The following is a 19,189-nucleotide window of genomic DNA, read 5'->3' as shown; positions in this document are numbered from 1 at the left end:
AGTAGCCCCATAGTGCAGCCTTCACAATAGGAATGATTGTGGTAACTCTCTAGTCCTGGGGTACACTAATTACCCTTTAATGAGGTCAGTCTGCCTGGCCTTTTCCTTACCTTGAGAGGAAAGCACACATGACAGTTGGAGTTCAAGTGGATCTTGCTGTATTTGCAACTTAGCATAACTGTTCTGAAGGCCCCTAGGGTGCTGAGTTGGGGCTGGGGCATTTTTGTTGGAGGGTGAGGGAGACTCCACAGAGCTCTTCATTATCTACAGAAAAGCCACTATGCATCTTGGAAGCATTATGTGCTTTTGTTGATGGTGCATAGTTTTATAAACTCCAAATGAGCTTATTGCCTTTTAAACCATTTGGGAGAACTAAATAATGAAAGAACCTAGAAGTTTTGGGGGTTGGGTAGCTGCCAAGCAGTTTAAAAAAAAAAAAACAAAAAAAAAAACCTATGAATGGTTTAATTGTAGAGCAAACCATTTGTTTACAGATTAAGATTTATTCGGTTGGTCACTAAATCCTATGGGCCTGGAGGTGAAAGAATGAGACTGAAAGGTACAGGAATTGAATACCCAGTGTTATGTTTTGTGATCTTGCTCAGCAGCTTTTCCCTCCTCCTTTTGTCCCTCCCTCCAATCCTCCCTCCCGCATCCAATGAGGCAAAAGAGGAATGAATTTTTCAGTGGCAAGACCTGTCTAACTAACTACACAGTTTAAACTGTGAAAGAGGGAGGAAGGAGAAGGCAGGTTTTTCTTCTTTCGAAATATTTTGTTTTATATCTTTAAGTCGTTGAACAAAGGGGTTTCAATCCAATAGGAGTTTATAAATACATCTCGCTCCACTGTTTTTCTTCATCTCTCCAAACCCCCATTCAGCCACTCAAGTTACCTGTTTGCATTTTCCCATGTGTACATTGAATATAATGACTGTATTTATTCATCCACCCTCCCTCTTTCCTTTAGTCTTCTCTCCCCTTCAGTCTCCTTCCCCCACCTAACTAACCTCTGCCCATGAATGCAGGGTCTTTTTTTGCTGCTGGAGCAAGACGTTAAAACCCACATTCTTCTGAGAGAACAATGACAAGATTATGCATTTTCCCATTTGTTGGAACATAGGGAAGTGGTAGTGAGATGAGGAGTGTGCAGAAAGAGGGTAGAGGCTGGAGAGCCTTTGTGGTTCTAGTCCTAGACAATGATATATCATGAATACTTGGGGCTGGATTGCAGACCCCCCCATTTCACACAACTGAATTGAAAGGGTCCCCCAGGAATGTAAATGAGGCCGTGTAGTCACAAAGTGAGGGGAGGTTGGGGAGGTTATTGCCTAGCAGCTTTATTTTGGGGCCTGAGTGCTATCTCTTAACTTTTTCTGCCCAAGGCTAGCACTCCATCTTTTTGGTGTTCAACTGGATGAGATTCTCATGGCAGGGGTGGGCGGTGGGAAATGGGGACAAAAACATGAGAAGGGGTATCAATGTGTGTGCGTAATGCACCTTCTATCTGGCGAATATAACTAACCCTTCTATTAATTACAATTAAAAAAAATTCTCATGGACTTTCCTGCCCATTGTTGGTTTCAAACTTCACTTTGCAGACCTCAGCCTACTGCTTAGTGAGGATTACAGGTGTGAGCCAATGGGACCCTGCAAGATTGCATCACTTTTTATTCCAAACAATGGCTGATAGGTTTATTAGCCATCTCCTTTGTGTTATGTGAGCAACTGGAATGGAGGAGCTAGGGACCAAAGAAGGTATGAAACATAAAGTCTAAGTGGTTTCAGTCTTACTAAATAACTAGGGACTTTTAAAATAATGCTTTGTTTATAGCCAATGTTTTTCTATTTAAAATTTCTGTATTGGTGAGGAATAAGACTGAATTTTACTTCTATGAGCATCAGCATAATTAAAAAAAAAAACAAACTCCAGACTTTAAAATCTCATGAAACAACACTTTTTATAGTGACTAAATAGACTAAATTTGTGGGAACACATTTTCAAGAAAATCAAGCCAAAACAAAACAAAAATCCCATCATGTTTTACAAATTCTGAAAATGCTCACCTAAATTTGATCTCTTTTGGTGTCTGTTTAAATGCTAATGTGTGCTCAGTATAGGTTTACTTAGCAAACCAAAATATAAATGCAAATCAAGCCCCTTGTAAGAAGCTGTGTAAGCTTGGAATCCCTCTTTCAGGCTTTTCTGGAAACAAAGTCTCTTACCAAATTGTCAGTGCTCTGCACTATCCCTGCTTCCAGAAATTAAAAAAAAAAATCACCTAAATATAAGATTTACTTTTTAGTTTAGATTTATATGTATTATGAAGAATGAGGTGTTAGTCACACACTGCTGGCTCATACCTCCAATCTTAGCTACTCAAAAAGCTGAGATCTGAGGATCATGGTTCAGAACCAGCCCTTGCCAGAAAGTTGGTGTCCAATTAACCACTAGAAAATCGGAAGTGGCGCTGTGGCTCAAACTGGTAGAGTGCTAGTCTTGAACAAATATTGCTCTCTTCGTGCTTTCTATTGGCCATATAAAAGGAAAATTCAACATGCCTAAGATTTCAAAAAAAGCCTAACCTAAGAAGTTCTGAAAATGATTTTTGTAAATTTGCTTATACTGGTGTCTAATTCTTTTTATTTGAACTTGATTAAAAGGCCCGAAACCTCATCTGAATGGCTAGCATGTGAATCTGTAGGTTAGCTATAAATTCATGTACAGTATTTCCTCATAGGAACCTGTGCTTTCCATTTATCTGGAGTTAGTTCAGTTGTGGAATCACTCTCAGCAGATAACCTCATTCAACTTTAGACCGATGGTAGTTCTTACTACGTTCAGTCAAATACCACAGATTGAGTGACTATACACCATCATTTGCCTTGTTGGATTTCAACAAGAATATATTGAACACGTTGAATTTTCTTCTTCTGACGCTTGTAGTAAACTCTGAGAAGACTGGAAGACTTAAAAACATAGACACTGGCTGGCCACAGTGGCTCATGTCTGTAATCTTAGCTTCTCAGGAGGCTGAGATCTGAGGATCATGGTTCCAGTCAGCTAGAACAGACAAGTCTGAGAGATTATTTCCAATTAGCCACTAAACATTATAAGTGGAGACATACCTCATCTGGGAGGGCACCAGCTTTGAGTGAAACAGAAAGAGTGCAAGGCTATGAGTTTAAACTCCAGTACCGGTACACACACACACACACACACACACACACACACACACACACACACACACAACTGTCTAGTATTTTTACCAGTATTCAGCATATAAGTACAGATCTCTTCCACTAACTTTTTAGTTTGACAAATAGCTTGCCAACCCACTAGTGGTAGGAAAATTAAAAGAAAAGAAGGGGGGGTACTGTTTTGTCTGAAACGCTTTTGAAGAATTCCATTTTGAATTTGTTGCAAGTCACTTTGAGATGTAAACAGTAATACCAACTGAACAAATAGTTGTTCTGTGTAGTTACAGTGGACTCCATGTTATCTGAGCCTGACTGTGCGTGTATAATTGGAGAGATTATTGGAGAGAGGGTGTTTTGCTGTGGTAGATGTGGTTTAAATCCTAGCACAGAGCATAGCATTTAGTTTCTCAGCTTACCCACAAAATCTGTGACTAATTTAGTGAATGTGAAAATTTTTGTCCAGATGGTTAGGTTTAATTGTAAAAGCTGGAAAGATTTCAAAGCACCCTTTGGGGGGAGAGTGGTGAAGTAAGTAAACAACAACAACCAAAAAAAAAAAAAGAATTAAAAGTAACGATGAATCACTAAATATAGCATATTACATATTTTATATTTATAAAGTCAGCCATATATATTTAAATGCACATACATGCCGACAAAGAAAAGCTTAAAGAATTGATTACAGCAGCATAAAAGAAAGATCTAGAAGAGGAGTGATTGACATGTTTTTACTCTGGCTTTTGTTTCTTTCTCTCTTTAATTTATTTTTTGTGTTGGAGCTTGAACTTAGGGTCAGAGTGCTGTTCTTGAGGTTTTTTTTTTTTTCTCAAGGCTGATGCTTTATCATACGCACACATACACAGACATACACATGCACACACTCACATACTGTGTTCTTTTTCCAAGTGTTTCCTGAGATATGTGTGTGTGTGTGTGTGTGTGTGTGTGTGTGTGTGTGTGTTTGGCTGTTTCTAGTCTCAGAATAGGTAGGTTTTTCCTAATGTGTGTTAAGGAATTACTTCTGGTTACAGATACTTCTTTGTAAAAGGCAAAAGTAACACTCACCAAACATAACAACCAGGCCTCCTTTGGCTGGTGTATTTGATTGGATGGTGTTCTCTTTCCTCTGGTGTGTGTGAGGCCTAACCCAGCTTACTGTCTGCACATGGAAGATGGGAGCCCAAAGAGGGGCCAGGTAGGTGGTGGTTAGAGATGAATTAAGCAAGCTTCCTTCTGAGTGTCTATATCTCCTTTCCACTTCTTATGTTGAATGGCCAAGTCAGCTTAAAAACAATAATCTGAACTGATCCTTCCTTCTTCTGGTTGCTTCATTATTGTTTAAAGGATAGAACATATATATATATATTATTTACATATATAGAGATATACATATACATGCACACATATATTTTATAAGCATGTATTCATTGTATGATGGAAGTTTCATAAGTATGTTTCACACCAGAATCCAGTGCATTCTGATCCTGCTCATTCTTTTCTTCTATCACTCACCCTGTCCCATTCTCCTTTCTTAAAACAATTTCAATGGATTTTACTGTTCAATTTCCATACATGTAAATACACTTTATGGGCTACATTCATCCTCATTTACCCTGTTCACTAGCCTTCCCCTCTCTCCCCCCCCCTTCCCCTTCACAGCCTGTTTTCCTTTCTTGTCATTCATTTTATTTTGAGTGTGAGGTAATTGAACCAAGGGTTTCCATCCTTTTGGATATGCATAAATTATATTTTGCTTAGAACAACACCTTTCATTGACCTAACTCTTGAGCCTATAACATGTCTTAGAAACTGGTACACTAATTACAGGCTTTTCAATGAACTTTCTTACACTCTGTTAACAACTCAGTGAATGACCCGCAGGTGATTTTAAGATGAAAATGCCATTTTTCACCAAGAGTGACTGATAAAGACCAAAGTTGTTGAGCTCTGATTGTGAAGTCTATGTAGGATTGTAGGCATGTGCCCTGTCCCTCTGCTCTGTGAGACTTCTATTGATAGCAGCTGCTAGGAAGGGGTGAGGCTAGGAAGGGGAGGGGCTCATATAGTTGAAGCTCCATTACAGGGTGGGAGGGGAGTGTCAAGTACAAGCTTGAGGTTGGAGAGAAAGAGCAGATTCAGCATAAAGAGCAGGGTCAGCAGATTCGGCATCCATCTGCCTCTCAGTGGAGAGGAAACCAGAGCTTGGAATCCTGATTGATTGGACGTTTGCACTTTTTTTTTTTTTCTGGACGTGCTTCCTAGTCTTTTTCTTGGCTGACTGCACATGCTGTTAAATCCACTCAGATAACACATATGGAATGTGTTTTGCACAGACCATATCCAGATTGACTTGGGAGTGGGGCACGGGCCTGATTGTCCAGGGGCTTTTAGGCCATCTTAAGTTAGGATGCAAGTTTTGATTATCTCAAGAAATCTTTTCCAAAGCCTGAGCAAAGGAAGAACATTTTTCCTATTCAGTCTTTTTATGTTGTGTGGGCACGTGTGTCCCTGTGTGTGTTCCTATGTGAGTGTGTGCATGTGTGTGTGAGTGTGCTGGTTCTAGGGCTGGAAGAGTTTCTCCATCTCACTTGGCTTTATCTCTCAAGGCTGACACTATCACTTGATGCATTTTTTTTTTTTTTGGTCAGTTGTGGGGCTTGAACTCTGGGCCTGAGCACTGTCCCTGAGCTCTTCAGCTGAAGGCTACCGCCCTATCCCTTGAACCACAGCCCCATTTCCAGTTTCTAGTAGTTAACTGCAGATAAGTGTCTCACTAGTGCCCAGGCTGGCTTAGTCTCCTGACCAGCTAGGATTACAGGCATGAGCCACCACACCCGACTGACACTGTCACTAGAGTCACATCTCCATGTCCTGCTTTTTGCTGGCTAACTGGAGATCAATGTTTTTCAGATTTGTCTGTCTGCCTCAGATGTCAGATCTGAGATTCTCTGATCTCAGCCTCCTGATTAATTAGAATTTGAGATGAAATAGAGATGTGAACTATTAGTGCCTGGCTTCTTATTGACTGCTACTTGATGAAAATTGTGTGTGTGTGTGTGTGTGTGTTGGGGAGGTGGGTGCTGGGGCTTGAGCTCAGGGTCTGAATGCTGTCCTTGAGCTTTTCTTGCTTGAAGCTAACACATTCTACCACTTGAGCCACACTTCCACTCCTGACTTTTATTTTTTCAGTGGTTAAGGAGGGGGTTACATAGAGCTGAGAGTCTCACAAACTTTTCTGTCTGGGTTTGCTTTGAAATGCAATCCTTCTATCTTAGCCTCTTGAGTAGCTAAGATTGCAGGCCTGAGCCTTTTAAATCTCACAGCAGACTTCTCTAGTAGTTACAGACAGACATTCTAGGAAGTTCTTGAATTATCCAGAAGCAAAGTTAAGATAGGACTCGGAGTACTGACAGAATGACAATTAAATATCTGGGTCTTCAGGGTAGGTGGGGTCAAGGACTTTAGTATAATTTATGTTTTGATGTTGGTTGCAGGCTTGGACTCTTGGCCTAGGTGCTGTCCCTGAGCTCTTCAGCTCAAGGCCATGGTCCTACCCCTTGAGCCACAGTGCCACTTCCAGTTTTCTAGTGGTTAATTGAAGATAAGAGTCCCACGGACTTCAGTGCCTAGACTGGTTTTGAACCTTGATCCTCGGATCTCAGCCTCCTGAGTAGCTAGGATTACAGGTCTGAACTATCATGCCCAGCTCTCTTGACTGTTTTTATAATGAGCTGTGGCATGCAAGGGAATGTTAATTATTTTTCCCTGTCCCCCATACATGCAAATATTTTGCACTGTATAATTAGTTTTATAATTTGATTCTTTTTATGGCTCCTGGGTTTTGTATTGGTGTAGAAAGACGTTTTCCTCCACGATTATTAAACATTTTTTCCTTTTATTGTTTTTTAATGATACTGACTCATCTTTGTAAAGATTAACCAAAAGTTAGAGTATTCACTTTTCTTGTGGCTCAGAATCATATCTAAGTAAAAAGTTTTGATCTAGTATCTCAAATTCTTGAGCTTTTATGTAAACATTATTATTATTATTATTGTGTGTGTGTGTGTGTTTATGTGTGCACACGTGCTGGTTCTGGCACTTGAACTCAGAGCCTGGGCTCTTCCCCTGAGCTTTTTTGTTCAACGTTAGTGCTCTACCATTTGAGCCACCAATCTATTTCTGGTTTTGGTGTGTGAGTGCCTGCCTAACTGGAAATAAGAACCTTCCTCATTTTCCTGCCTGGCTCAAGCATAATTTATTGTTCAGAGGTGTGTGTCTCAGTTCTCTGAGGAGTTCTTAATTTTGTTCATATATCCATATATATAGTACCAGGCTTCTTGGTCTAATTCTGATTATCTAGTTGCTTTGTGTGCAACTAGAAACAGCTCCTAGCAGTTAAATCTGAAGATCCAACCCCACTTCTCTTTCTCAAGGGATAGATGATAGGAATGTTTATTACAGTTTTTTGTTTGTTTGGTTTTGTGTTTTAAAGATGAATCTTTAAGCTGGATGCTGATGGCCCACATCTATAATTCTAACTATTCATGACACTGAGATCCTGATGACCGAGGTTCAATATCAGCATAGGCAGGAAACTCCTTCCAAGTACAGAAAACTCTAGCCTGAGCAAAAAGCTCAGGAATAGGGATGGGAGTTTAGCCCAGTGGTAGAGCGCTTGCCTAGCATGCATGAAGACCCAGGTTCCATTCCTTGGTACCACAAACAGAAAAAAAGCCAGAAATGGTGCTGTGGCTCAAGTGGTAGAGAGCTGTAGCCTTGAGAAAGTCCAAGGATAGAGCCTAGGCCCTGAGTTCAAGGCCCAGGACTGGCAAAAAAAAAAGAAGAAGCTTTGGGATAGTACCCTGGTTCTGAGTTCAAGTCCCAGGATTGGTACACACAAAAAAAGTGACACTGTTCAAAAAAGAAATACACTTATTACCTGACCTATGTAACTGTAACTTCTCTGTATATTACCTTTACAATAGAAATTTTTTTTAAAAAAAGAAAATTAGTATAATATTACCTTATCTACACTTCATTAAGATATTTTACAGGTGCTTAATTAGTATACACAGTCAAATAAGAGGTATTGCAGAAAGGATGGATGATTTACAGCTCAAGCCTGTAGAAATATTTAGAGCCAGCAAATAATTTCAGTGTCTCCTAGAATCCCGGAGCAGCAATGTTCCTGGAGAGGTGAATTGCTTAAGTAGCAGAGAGGAGTCAAGACTGCTTGGTTAGCCCTTTTGGTTTAGTGGATGTAGAAAATAGCTGTGGAGGCAGGAAGAAAGCCTGCAGTTTCTTCAGTGTGCTTTTGAATTGCTGCTGCAGGTCTGCTCTGACCTTGGGCAAAAGCACTGTTTCTAGGCCTTAGTTTCTTCTTGAGGGTTCTTCCAGTTTTACAGAGAGTTATAATAATTTCCCCCATTCCTACTTACTGCGCTGCAGATAGATATGTATTATCTATACTTTTCCCATTTTATTTTATTCTGTGACTTTTGAGTGTATGCTTTCCTGGCCAGTTTGAAAAACCTCTAAAGACAGGGCTCCTTGCTCCTTATTTTTTGTTTTGTTTTTTTTCTTTCGCTTAGTAGGGTTACAGAATTTTAGGACTGGCTCCATGGGTGCTTTTGTCTTTTTTTTTTTCCAGATAAAGATCAGAAGCAAAAGCAGAGCTTTGAATCATGAGTGTTTTTATTCTATCTTACATTTATGTGGCATTTTTAATTCTTTATAAGTAATACTATCTTCTGTGTAGTCAATCACATGGCACCTGCTTTTTATTTTATTTTATTTTTTTCCTGATAGAGTCCGTCTGTTGAATTTTAAAGAATAAAGATAAAGATGATTTACCCACAGGGGTTTTGCAGTGTCAGAATAACAGATTGCAATGGCAGCCTGCTTGCTGGCAGATTTTTGTCTGATGATTTCTTTGTTACCCATGAAACCCACAGGGCTAAAATGGAAGGCTACTCTAAAAAAAAAAAAAAAAAAAGGAGGTGGGGAAGTCATTATTTAAACGATAAGAGAAGAGTCTCTATACATAGGAAAGTTACATCAAGTCCAACAATTTAGTTTGCAAATTAAAAAACAAAACCAAAAAACCAAGCTCCAGTTAGCAGCATAATGAGTGCTTAGGAACTCAAGCATAAATTTGCTAGTTTTTCTCTGTTGATATTTATAAAAGAACTCAACGCTCAGTCCTGCCCAATCTGAGGACTTTCACATATAATTGTTGATCTTATTTTGCTGTCATTAATTGCCATTACTATTGTTAATATGAACAGGTAACTATTGTTAACATGTGTGTGTGTGTGTGTGTGTGTGTGTGTGTGTGTGTGTGTGCGCATCTGTGGGCCAGTACTGGGCATTGAACTCAATGCCTGGGCACTGTGCTTTAGCTTTTCCACTCAGGGTTGGTATTCTACCACTTGAGACTTAGTTCCACTTTGGTCCTTTTGGTGGTTACTTTGAGAGAAGACTGATAGACTTTCCTGCCAATACAGGCTTAGCTCTCAGCCTCCTGAGTAGCTAGGATTACAGGTGTAAGCCACCAGTATTGAGTGGTGCTTTGATTTTTATTTTGAAGTTGCCTTTTAAGTTCAATATGTTCTTAAATTATATTTCTTCAAAAATGTGTATTAACCAGTAGACTGCAATTCTACATGTTTACTGTGAGAGTCTTTTTACCTGAATGAGTTCAGGTAAATGCTGACAATGTATTGCATTGATTCTGGTTCTTGTAGTTTTTCTAAGACCTTCACATTTTAGATAGTTTTTTTTGCTGGAGAAGTGGTTAGTGAGATGTCAGTTACATTGTAAACCATGTGGAAGACAGGGGCCAGCAGTTGTTCATTGGAGCTAAGAGTTTCTCGCTGGTTTCGAACCAAATGGCCATCATCAGATCTCAGCCTTCTAAGTAGGTAGGATTACACACTGGGCCTCTTGTTGGCTTTTATGACAGTGTTTTAACAGTTATAAGCCATATTATTACTCTGGATTATAGGCAAAGAAGCTGAGGTTTGGAACAAATGTCAGTGCCTTGAGTTTCAAACGCTTCTTGAAATGTACATGCATATTGTCCTTGAATTTACTGCTGTGTCAGTCCTTCTCTCTGAAGGGTTTTACTGCATACTTATGGACTGTCTCCCCAGGAATTTCACAAAAAGAAGAGTGAGAGCAATAACAATAATAAAATAAAAAAGGTTCACTGGGTGCTTAACTACTCAGGAGGCTGAGATTTTGAGGATCATAGTTCCAAGCCAGTCTACACAGAAAAGCCCATGAGATCTTTTTCCAGTTAACCACAATAACCTGGAAGTGGAGCTGGGGCTGAAGTTGTGCAGGCTCTGAATTCAAGCCCCAATACTTGCACAAGAAAGGAGAGAGAGAGAGAGAGAGAGAGAGAGAGAGAGAGAGAGAGAGAGAGAGAGAGAGAGAGAGAGAGAGAGAGAGAGAGAGAGAGAGAGGAGGGAGGGAGGAAGGAAGGAGGGAAGGAAGGAAGGATACAAATCTTTACTCTTATAATTACAGGCTCTCTCAGACTCCACAAAGTCTTTGAACTCCTGGTGGAGAATCTTTGATTTAAAATTGCTTGTCAACAAACCCTTGAATTAAGTGACTTGCTCAGGGGCCTAACTACTGAGAAGTAACAGGAACACCAGCCTTCCTTTCCTTCCCTTAATTTTTTCTCCACTACCCCATGCTGGTTTTGAAATGTGGAACAACAAATGAAATAATAGTAAATATAGAGTGTTTTACAAATTGAAATGCAAACAAATCTGTGAGTGGCAGGGAAATCCAAGCCACATATTTTGTAGAGGCTTATGTTCATCTATTAGGGTGGGTGCTGGAACCCCATTAAATGCTTACTTACCAGCTGTTTGCTTTAATCTGATCATTTATAAAAATAGAGCAATCCTCTCTGATTTATATGTATTATATATATATATATGTTAAGTATTTGTAGAAACAAAGTGAATACTGTGCCTGTAGCTTATATCTTTGCAAATGTTCTCTATATGGGCTGGATGAACTGATTTAAAAATCCATGAAATTTACATGTTTTTTTTTTGAGATACTAGTCGGAAAGGAGAAATATCAGTATAGAACTAATTAGATTAATTGGAAGCAACCAATTAATATGCAGGTTTATACTAGTCTTTTTTAAAATTATATTTTTTTACTAGCTTTAAATAGTTATACAAAACATGTCACTTTATAAGTATGATGGATCTTGATCAATGTAACCCCCTTTCCTTATTCTCCTCCCATCTCTCCTAACTCAAATAACTCCCTCAATTAACCTACTTATACATTTACATATGTACATTGATTATCATAAGTATATTCATCTACTCTTCTCTCCATTTGTCCTAGTAGTGTCTCTGAGTTAAATTGTGGTGAATGGTAGAATTCGATTCTGCAAAGTTTCTGAATCAGAGTGTAGGAGTGGTTGTGTGTATTTCTATTGTGCATGTTAATTTAAAAATAATTCACAAGCTAGGCACCAGTGGTTCACGCCTAAAATCCTAGCTACTCAGGAGGCTGAGATCTGAGGACTGCTGTTTCTGTTAGTTGGGACAAGAAAGTCTGTGAGAGGGAGGGAAATGGGAACATGTCATAAGAAAGGGTATCAATGTTTGTGAAGTTGTACACCTTCTATCTGGTGAATATAATGTAACCCTTCTATTAATCACAATAAAAATTATTTTAAAAAAAAGCAAGTCTGTGAGAACCTATCTCCAATTAAGCAGCTAATAGCTGGAAGTGGAAGTATGACTCAAAAGGGTAGAGCTTTCTGAGAAAAATCTAAGAGACAGCATCAACACTCTGAGTTCACTCAGTACTGGCATATGTGCATGAACATAGACACACACACACACACACACACCTGCATATACACACATTCAATAGTGACTTCATTTCTATTATTCTATCATTCTATCTGACATGGAGAAGGCATGCCTGTCTTTATTCACCAAATCTCAGTTTTGCAGACCTTTACACATTCCCATATGTTAGTGAAAAACATTTTTCAAGAAGTTGGCAGTATTATACTTTGTAGCTGATGCCAGCTTTTCCTTGGGCCAATTCATGGGGGTGGGGAGGAGGAAGAGAGAGAGAGAGAGAGAGAGAGAGAGAGAGAGAGAGAGAGAGAGAGAGAGAGAGAGAGAGAGAGAGAGAGAGAGAGAGAGAAAGAGAGAGGGAGAGAGGAAGCACCTTGTTTTAGTGGCTGAATTACTTTGACAAGCTCTCACCTCGCCACTCCTCTTATTAATATTCTTTTTGATGTGAGCTTGTAAAACAGAGGATTGGCTGTTAATCTCCAAGATCTCAAGGGCTTTTGGCAGTGGCCCATAATTGATGTGTTCACATGGCTGTTGTCTGACTACTAATGATTAGACAGCAGTGCAGTGTTATCTACCAGCTAAATCAGTGTTGCTTATAAATCACACTTGATAAACTGCAGTTTCATTTCTTCAAAGAGTCCCTGCATGTCTACATACTTTGATAGAAACTGCCAGAGGCATTTCATGCTTCTATGACAGCTCTGATTAGGTTTATTTTTCATCGCGGTTGACAAAACATTAGACTGTAACTTGTGTGAAAGAGAATTTCTTTTGTCCCTCTAACAAGGCACTGGGCAAAGGAGAAGCAGGAGAAGATGCCGGATTCACAAAGGGAAGGATGGTGGGTTGTGTCTTTGTCTTGGCTGCTAAGCTAAGGTAAATGGAATGGGGCCAAGGCACTCTGGAAGAAGAGCAGAGGCTAAAAGAGGGAGTTGTCAGAATGGACGCATGCGCATGTGCATAACCTGTGCACATACCAGTACTCAGGGCCTGGGTACTTTCCTCTTAGCTTTGTCAGACTTTGGTAAAGGCTGGCACTTTACCACTTGAACCACCTTCCTCCCTCCCTCCCTCCCTCCCTCCCTCCCTCCCTCCCTCCCTCCCTCCCTCCCTTCCTTCTTTCCTTCCTCTCTTTGTTTTTTCTTTGTTTTGGTTGTTGTTAGCTAATTGGAGATGAGTCTCAAGAACTTTCCTCCTGGTTTTAAAGCACAATCTAGACCTCAGCCTCCAGAATAACTAGGATTAGAGGGGGAGCCACTCGTGCCCAGTTGATTTTAACTAGAGGAATTTCTTAACTTTTTTTGTTTTTTTGCCACAACTTCTGTGGGTTAAATTTCTGAGATCATTTTACTGATTTTTCTGTTAATTTTTCCTCCTTTTTTTTATCATTAATCATTCTTTGCTTTTTGATATCAGAGTTTTAGATTTCAAAGAAATGGTCATCTGAATTGTGATGCTAAGAAACAGATTATATAACAACAGATCATAGTTCTTTTAAAAGAGTTTATGTTGTCTTAAAGTATATCAGAAATTTTAGCAAGATCCATGACTTCTATTCAGAGTCAAATTGGGTTCTGTAACAAAAATCAAGGGTAGAAGATTTGTGCATATTCATAAAGAATTATAGAGAGTTATGAAAATGTGTCCTTTTGTTTTTTCTGCTAGTAATAGGGCTTGAAATTAGGGGAGGGAAATGGGGACCATGACATGAGAAAGGGTATCAATGTTTGTGAAGTAATGCACCTTCTGTCTGGTGAATATAATGTAACTCTTCTATTAGTTACAATAAAAATATATTTAAAAAAAGAAATTAGGGTTAGGGAGCTCTCCCTTAGCTTTAACATTTTTTGATCAAAGTTGGTGCTGTGCCATTTGAGTCACACCTCCACTTCTGGATATTGATAGTGAACTGGGAGCCTAAGGCAGTAGAGTCATTGTGTGTTTTGTAATTATTTACTACTGCACCCATTTTTCAGTTAATCTCTGGAGGCAATGTTCCCAGTCAATGTAGCTCAAAGCAACTGAGGACTGATTTAGAGTAGTTGGCTGGTTCTTCAGAGCATTGGTTTTTATTCATCTTGTGGGGGAAGAAGCTAGGCCAGTGTTTTCACCTCAGGTTACGCATTAGAATCCTGTCATCTTGAACTGGCTTTTTCCTCAAAGCTGGCACTGTACCACTTGAGCCATACCTTCACTTCCACTTTTTAATTAACCACTGTTTGCTAGTTAATTTATGATGAGTATTTCACAGTTTTCTGCCTGCGCTGGCATCAATCCTTGATTCTCAGATCTCAGCCTCCCAAGTAGCTAATCTTACAGGTATGAGGTACTGCATCCAGCGAGAAGGTTGTCTTTTAACATCTAGCCTTAGGACTGGGGATGTGGCTTAGTGGTAGAGTGCTTGCCTAGCATGCATGAAGCCCTAGGTTCAATTCCTCAGTATCACATACACAGAAAAAGCCAGAAATAGTGCTGTGGCTCAAGTGGTAGAGTGCTAGCCTGGAGCAAAATAAGCTCAGGGACAGTGCCCAGGGCCTGAGTTTGAGCCTCAGGACTGACAAAAAAATAAATAAATAAAAATAAATAAAACCTAGCCTTAACCCAGAATAACTAACTTACATTATTTATGGATCTGCCCATAACATAGTTCATTTAAAAAAAAAGAAGTAAAGCTCCTCAAGTTATAATGCATAGCAATTTTAGAAACTAGGGACACAGACAAAGCGATTGTGCATTTTATTTAGCCAAGGAAGAGTAAAATCAAGTTCATAGCTGGGCTTGGTAGCTCACACCTGTAATCCTAACTATTCAGGAGGCTGAGATCTGAGGATCATGGTTCAAAGCCAGCCTGGGCACTAAAGTCCATGAGACTCTTCAGAAAACCAGAAGTGGTGCTGTGGCTCCAGGGGTAGGGTGGTAGCCTTGAGGTGAAGAGCTCAGGGACAATGCCCAGGCCCAGAGTTAAGTCCTACAACAACAAACAAGAGTCTCAGACTTTACTTCCTGGACTGGCTTTTAAATTTGATCTTCAGAACTCAGGCTCCTAAGAAGGTAGGATAAAAGAAATGAGTTACTATTGGTTGACCAGACAAATATATGAACACTAAAGCTACTGGAAAAAAATTCAGTCTTCAGATCAAAACACTATCAGAAAGCTGAAATTTTATACCTGGAATTCTAGGATCCCTTAAGGGTGGTTTGATATGAGCACTGTTTTGGGTTTCTTTTTTTTTTTCTTTTTTCTTTTAGGTTTTAGTGCTGTCATTAAAACTAGCACTACCATCAAGGGATGGATGTTTATCGATGAGTACTAAGATGATTAATAAAAATGATTTAGTTAAGTTGCTTATCTCATGATGCTTGGTAGTTGAAGATAATATCCTTTTTATTAAATGAATTTTAATGTAAGTTACTTTGGTTAAGGTTATTAGATTTTAATGTCCTAGAAAAATACCCATGATTAATTTAGAGAAGGTGATCATCTAGTTATTTAAAGAAGTGGTCCATTTAGTTTTGACAGATAAAGCAACTACATCAGAGTCCCTAAATGTAGCTGTGAAATGTAAGGAAAGAAAGAACTAATAGATGTGGAAGATAGTTTTCATTATATGAAATGTATATGGTTATGTGAGAGGCAGATGGTGATATTAAAAACCAAAAATAATGAGTATGTTTTTTTAAAAAGTTTTTATTCCATCTTTAATTAATGTTTTTTTTTGGTTAGGGATAAAAGCAGTACTTTGGCCTACAAATTTTAGAAAATGCATCAACATTATGGAAAAAATCAAAATGCATTCTTTAATTTGAGAAGTTATCAGTTCTTCTTGGCTGATTATTTAAATCACGATTCAAATTAACATGATTTAAATTTAGCTTGATCTAAGCTAAAACTGTTTGCAGGTGTTTGTCTACCTACTGGAAATAATGTAACCTTCAGGAAATGTATATTAATTTATACCTTAGACATGAGAAGCCTGACTACAGAGTGCTGATAGTTTGATATTAATATAAAGAATATATCCCCACCCACTTTTTTGCTTTTGCTTTTGCTTTATTGTGACAGTACTGGGGCTTGAACTTAGTGCCATGATGCTGGGTCCTATCTTTTAGATTTTTCATCCAATGCTGACTCTAAACCAGTTGAACCACACCACCATTTTCATCTTTTTACTGGTCGATTGGAGATAAGAGTCTCAGGGAAATTTGGCTGGGCTGGTTTTGCATTGTGAGTCTCAGACCTTTACCTCTGGAATATAGTTAGGCATATAGCCTCTTAGTCAGGAATACACATGAGCCTGTGGTGTCCAGAATCACTTGTGTTTTAGGGACCACATTATATAAAATGGCTTAGTCATTGTAAGAAACTATGGCAATTGAGATCATCCTCTATAAAAAACTGTGTCCACAGTTCATTTTGGAGCTCATCTCTTAGGTAGTATTTGTGAGCGATGAAATTATGTTAATCAACTTCCCAACTGAGTCTTAATAATTTCTTATCTAGAAGATATTCTGAAAATAAACACATATATACAAATACATAATCTGAAAAGAGATTGTATCCTACTAACAGCTCCTTGTACCACAGCCTTTAGTAATTTCTTTGTCAATCTCAAAATGAAATGAATTAAAATCTATGCAATTACAAATGGAATGTCAACATTTCTTTTCACTGATATTTTTGCATGCTTTTAAGACTATTTTCATACAGTCCATTGCATTTTTGTGGAAGAAACCCTATAAACGAGCTGGACAACTCTTCTAAATTCCATTTCTAGATCTCAATACACGAAGTTCTTATTACTCTTAGACTGAGATCCCTCCTTGGATATCATCTTTGAGAAGAGGAGGAGGAAGAAGAAAAACATGCTTCCTCAAAATAAAATCACGTTCTATACTTGGCCCTAAATAACTGTAAGGATTCAGTTAGAAATCGGTTTCAATTTTCATCACACTTACCACCCTGCAAAAAACATCCTTTTTCAAGAGTTATAGTAGCATGGCTTTTAGTATGTTTAGCATGGTGAAAAGTTGAAAAAAGCCATAAGTACTGGCTATCACTGGGAAGAGAGCATCAAGTGGGTGATCTGAGAGTACCCACCAGCTTTATGATTCAGTTCTCATTTTCTTCTGGGCTGCTAATGGCACATTAAGAAAATGACATAGAGCCTGATTTCCTCAAAGATCATGAGTCACTTAGGAAACAGGATGCTGGGGTAGAGTAGTGTTTCTTTATCAAGATTGGGCCAGAAGATTCCCAGCTAGTCAGGGAGCCTCACTAACTGCCATTGACTATTAAGCCAAGTTTCCCTTTTGGTAGATGGAGGGTAGGAGACTATAATCAGAGTGTCTCCCTTCTCCCTCCCTCCCTCCCTTCCTTCCTTCCTTCCTTCCTTCCTTCCTTCCTTCCTTCCTTCCTTCCTTCCTTCCTTCCTCACCCTCTCTTCCTCTTCCTCCTTCTGTATGTGTGTGTGTGTGTGTGTATGTACTTGTGCATGCATGTACACACATGTCTATACTGAGGCTTGAACTCAGGACCTCTCACTTACTTGGTTTGCTTGCTCATGGCAGATACTCTACTTCTTCAGCCATGTGCCTCTATTTTTTGGTGGTTTACTGGAAATAAGAGTCTCTCAGATGTGACAGAGTGGGCTGGTTTTGAACCTCAGTCCTCAGACCTCAGCCTCCTGAGTAGCTAGGATTACAGGCCTGAGTCAACAGTACCTGGCAGCTGGCACTTTTTTGACTTCATCTTAGAGAAGGCAAAGTCAGTCCTCAGTCCATTCTGTGTGTTTAACTGACTGGAACCTCCCCAGACACCCCTCCTCCTCGTCTTCACCACTGTTGAAGTCCACAGCTTCTGCGCCTTTCCCTCAGTACTTAATTTCTCCTTGGCATCTCACCCCTTCCACTGGCTTCATTACTCTCTCTGTCATGGACTTTAGACTAAATCACACCCTTGAATTCTATAATTTTGTATCTGTCTGGTAGACCGCACCCTCCAGGCTAGCCCTCTGTCTCAGCTCCTCAACAGAAACGGACATCTGGACTTCTCTTCTCGTTTATCCCCACCCCCCACCTTCCTGAGTCCAGCCCAGGTTCCTCATTCTCCCCAGGACTGCCGGCTCTTCCTTGGAGTTCTGTTACAGCTTCCTAACTGTCTTTCTGCCTCTCTCCTCTCCTTGCCCATAGATTCTAATATGCTTTTTACCAGATGAACAATCCCTATAGTACAAAACCTCCCCACTTTCTTTCAAAACCTCACACCCAATCCTGGTTCTCGGCCTGCCCTGGGCCCATCCTAGGAGCTGATTCTTCAGTCTTAGCTCCCCCCTGTTCTTCTTCCTAGGCTCCTCAAGTTAGCTGGCTTCCCAGCCCCTAAGCTGAATGTGAATCCAGATTGGCTCAGCTCTGAGGCTCAAGCCTCCAATCCCTTCACCAGACCAAGAGCAGCACAGTTCTTAGCCTAATCCACCTCAGCCTCATTCCCAGCCCCACCCCCTGGGTAGCTCCCATGATGCCCTGGGCTTAACTGACCATCTCAGCCCTGACTACATACTCACTGTTCATTTCTCTCATCCTGCTGGAGTTCCCAGAGGGTTCCTGAATCAAGGCTTGGCACTTGGTGGCACCTGGATAAGAGAATGACTTCTCCAACTGTGAGCTTTTAAGGCACTTTTCTTAGAGAGGGAGAGCAGGAGGTCAATGTGTGTTCCTCACTGTCACAGGCTAGGTTCTTATACTGCCTTTGACGCCCTTGTTGCTGTCAGTTTTCTGTATTAGGAGTTGAACTAAAGCATCTTCCATTTTGTGCCCTTGTCCTCAGCCATTGGTGTTTGTTTACTTTCATACCAAAGCACAGTAGCTAAGCATCTTTGTATTAAAAAGTCTTCAAAGGATGTAAATAATGCTGGTTCATGTTCATATTTGGGTTTCTAGATGAATAGTGATTGTGTTATTCCATGGATACAATTTCAAAAATAATCCACAGAGACTGTTAGAAAAGAGATTATTTCTGGATTTTCAGATGTCCTTTGTTCTCAGGAAAATACTTCTGAACCTGTGTGTGTGTGTGTGTGTGTGTGTGTGTGTGTGTGTAAACTTGAAGTTTTTTTTCTATCCTGGTATATATCTTGGCTGAG

At 39.7% G+C, this 19,189-nt stretch overlaps 1 protein-coding gene across 4 annotated transcripts in view; it reads left to right on the top strand.

Annotated features, from left to right (window-relative positions):
• Znf608 (zinc finger protein 608) overlaps nucleotides 1-19,189 on the top strand; it is a 114,101-nt gene that overhangs the window by 15,922 nt on the left and 78,990 nt on the right. The window contains exon 1 of one of the 4 annotated variants that reach the window (XM_090340098.1): nucleotides 18,594-18,706. The exons of the other annotated variants lie outside the window; for them this stretch is intronic. Within the exon in view, the coding sequence (XP_090196224.1) occupies nucleotides 18,692-18,706 (15 nt within the window). The 5' untranslated portion in view covers nucleotides 18,594-18,691. Of the gene's footprint in view, nucleotides 1-18,593; nucleotides 18,707-19,189 lie in introns of those variants that run through there. 4 annotated transcript variants of the gene reach the window in all.

This window comes from Megascapheus bottae, chromosome 10 (assembly GCF_031878675.1).
Source record: "Megascapheus bottae isolate mThoBot1 chromosome 10, mThoBot2.hap1, whole genome shotgun sequence".
In the NCBI taxonomy this organism is placed as follows: domain Eukaryota; kingdom Metazoa; phylum Chordata; class Mammalia; order Rodentia; family Geomyidae; genus Megascapheus; species Megascapheus bottae.
Note: the sequence above shows the minus strand (reverse complement) of the source record. Positions and strands in the feature narration are given on the sequence as shown.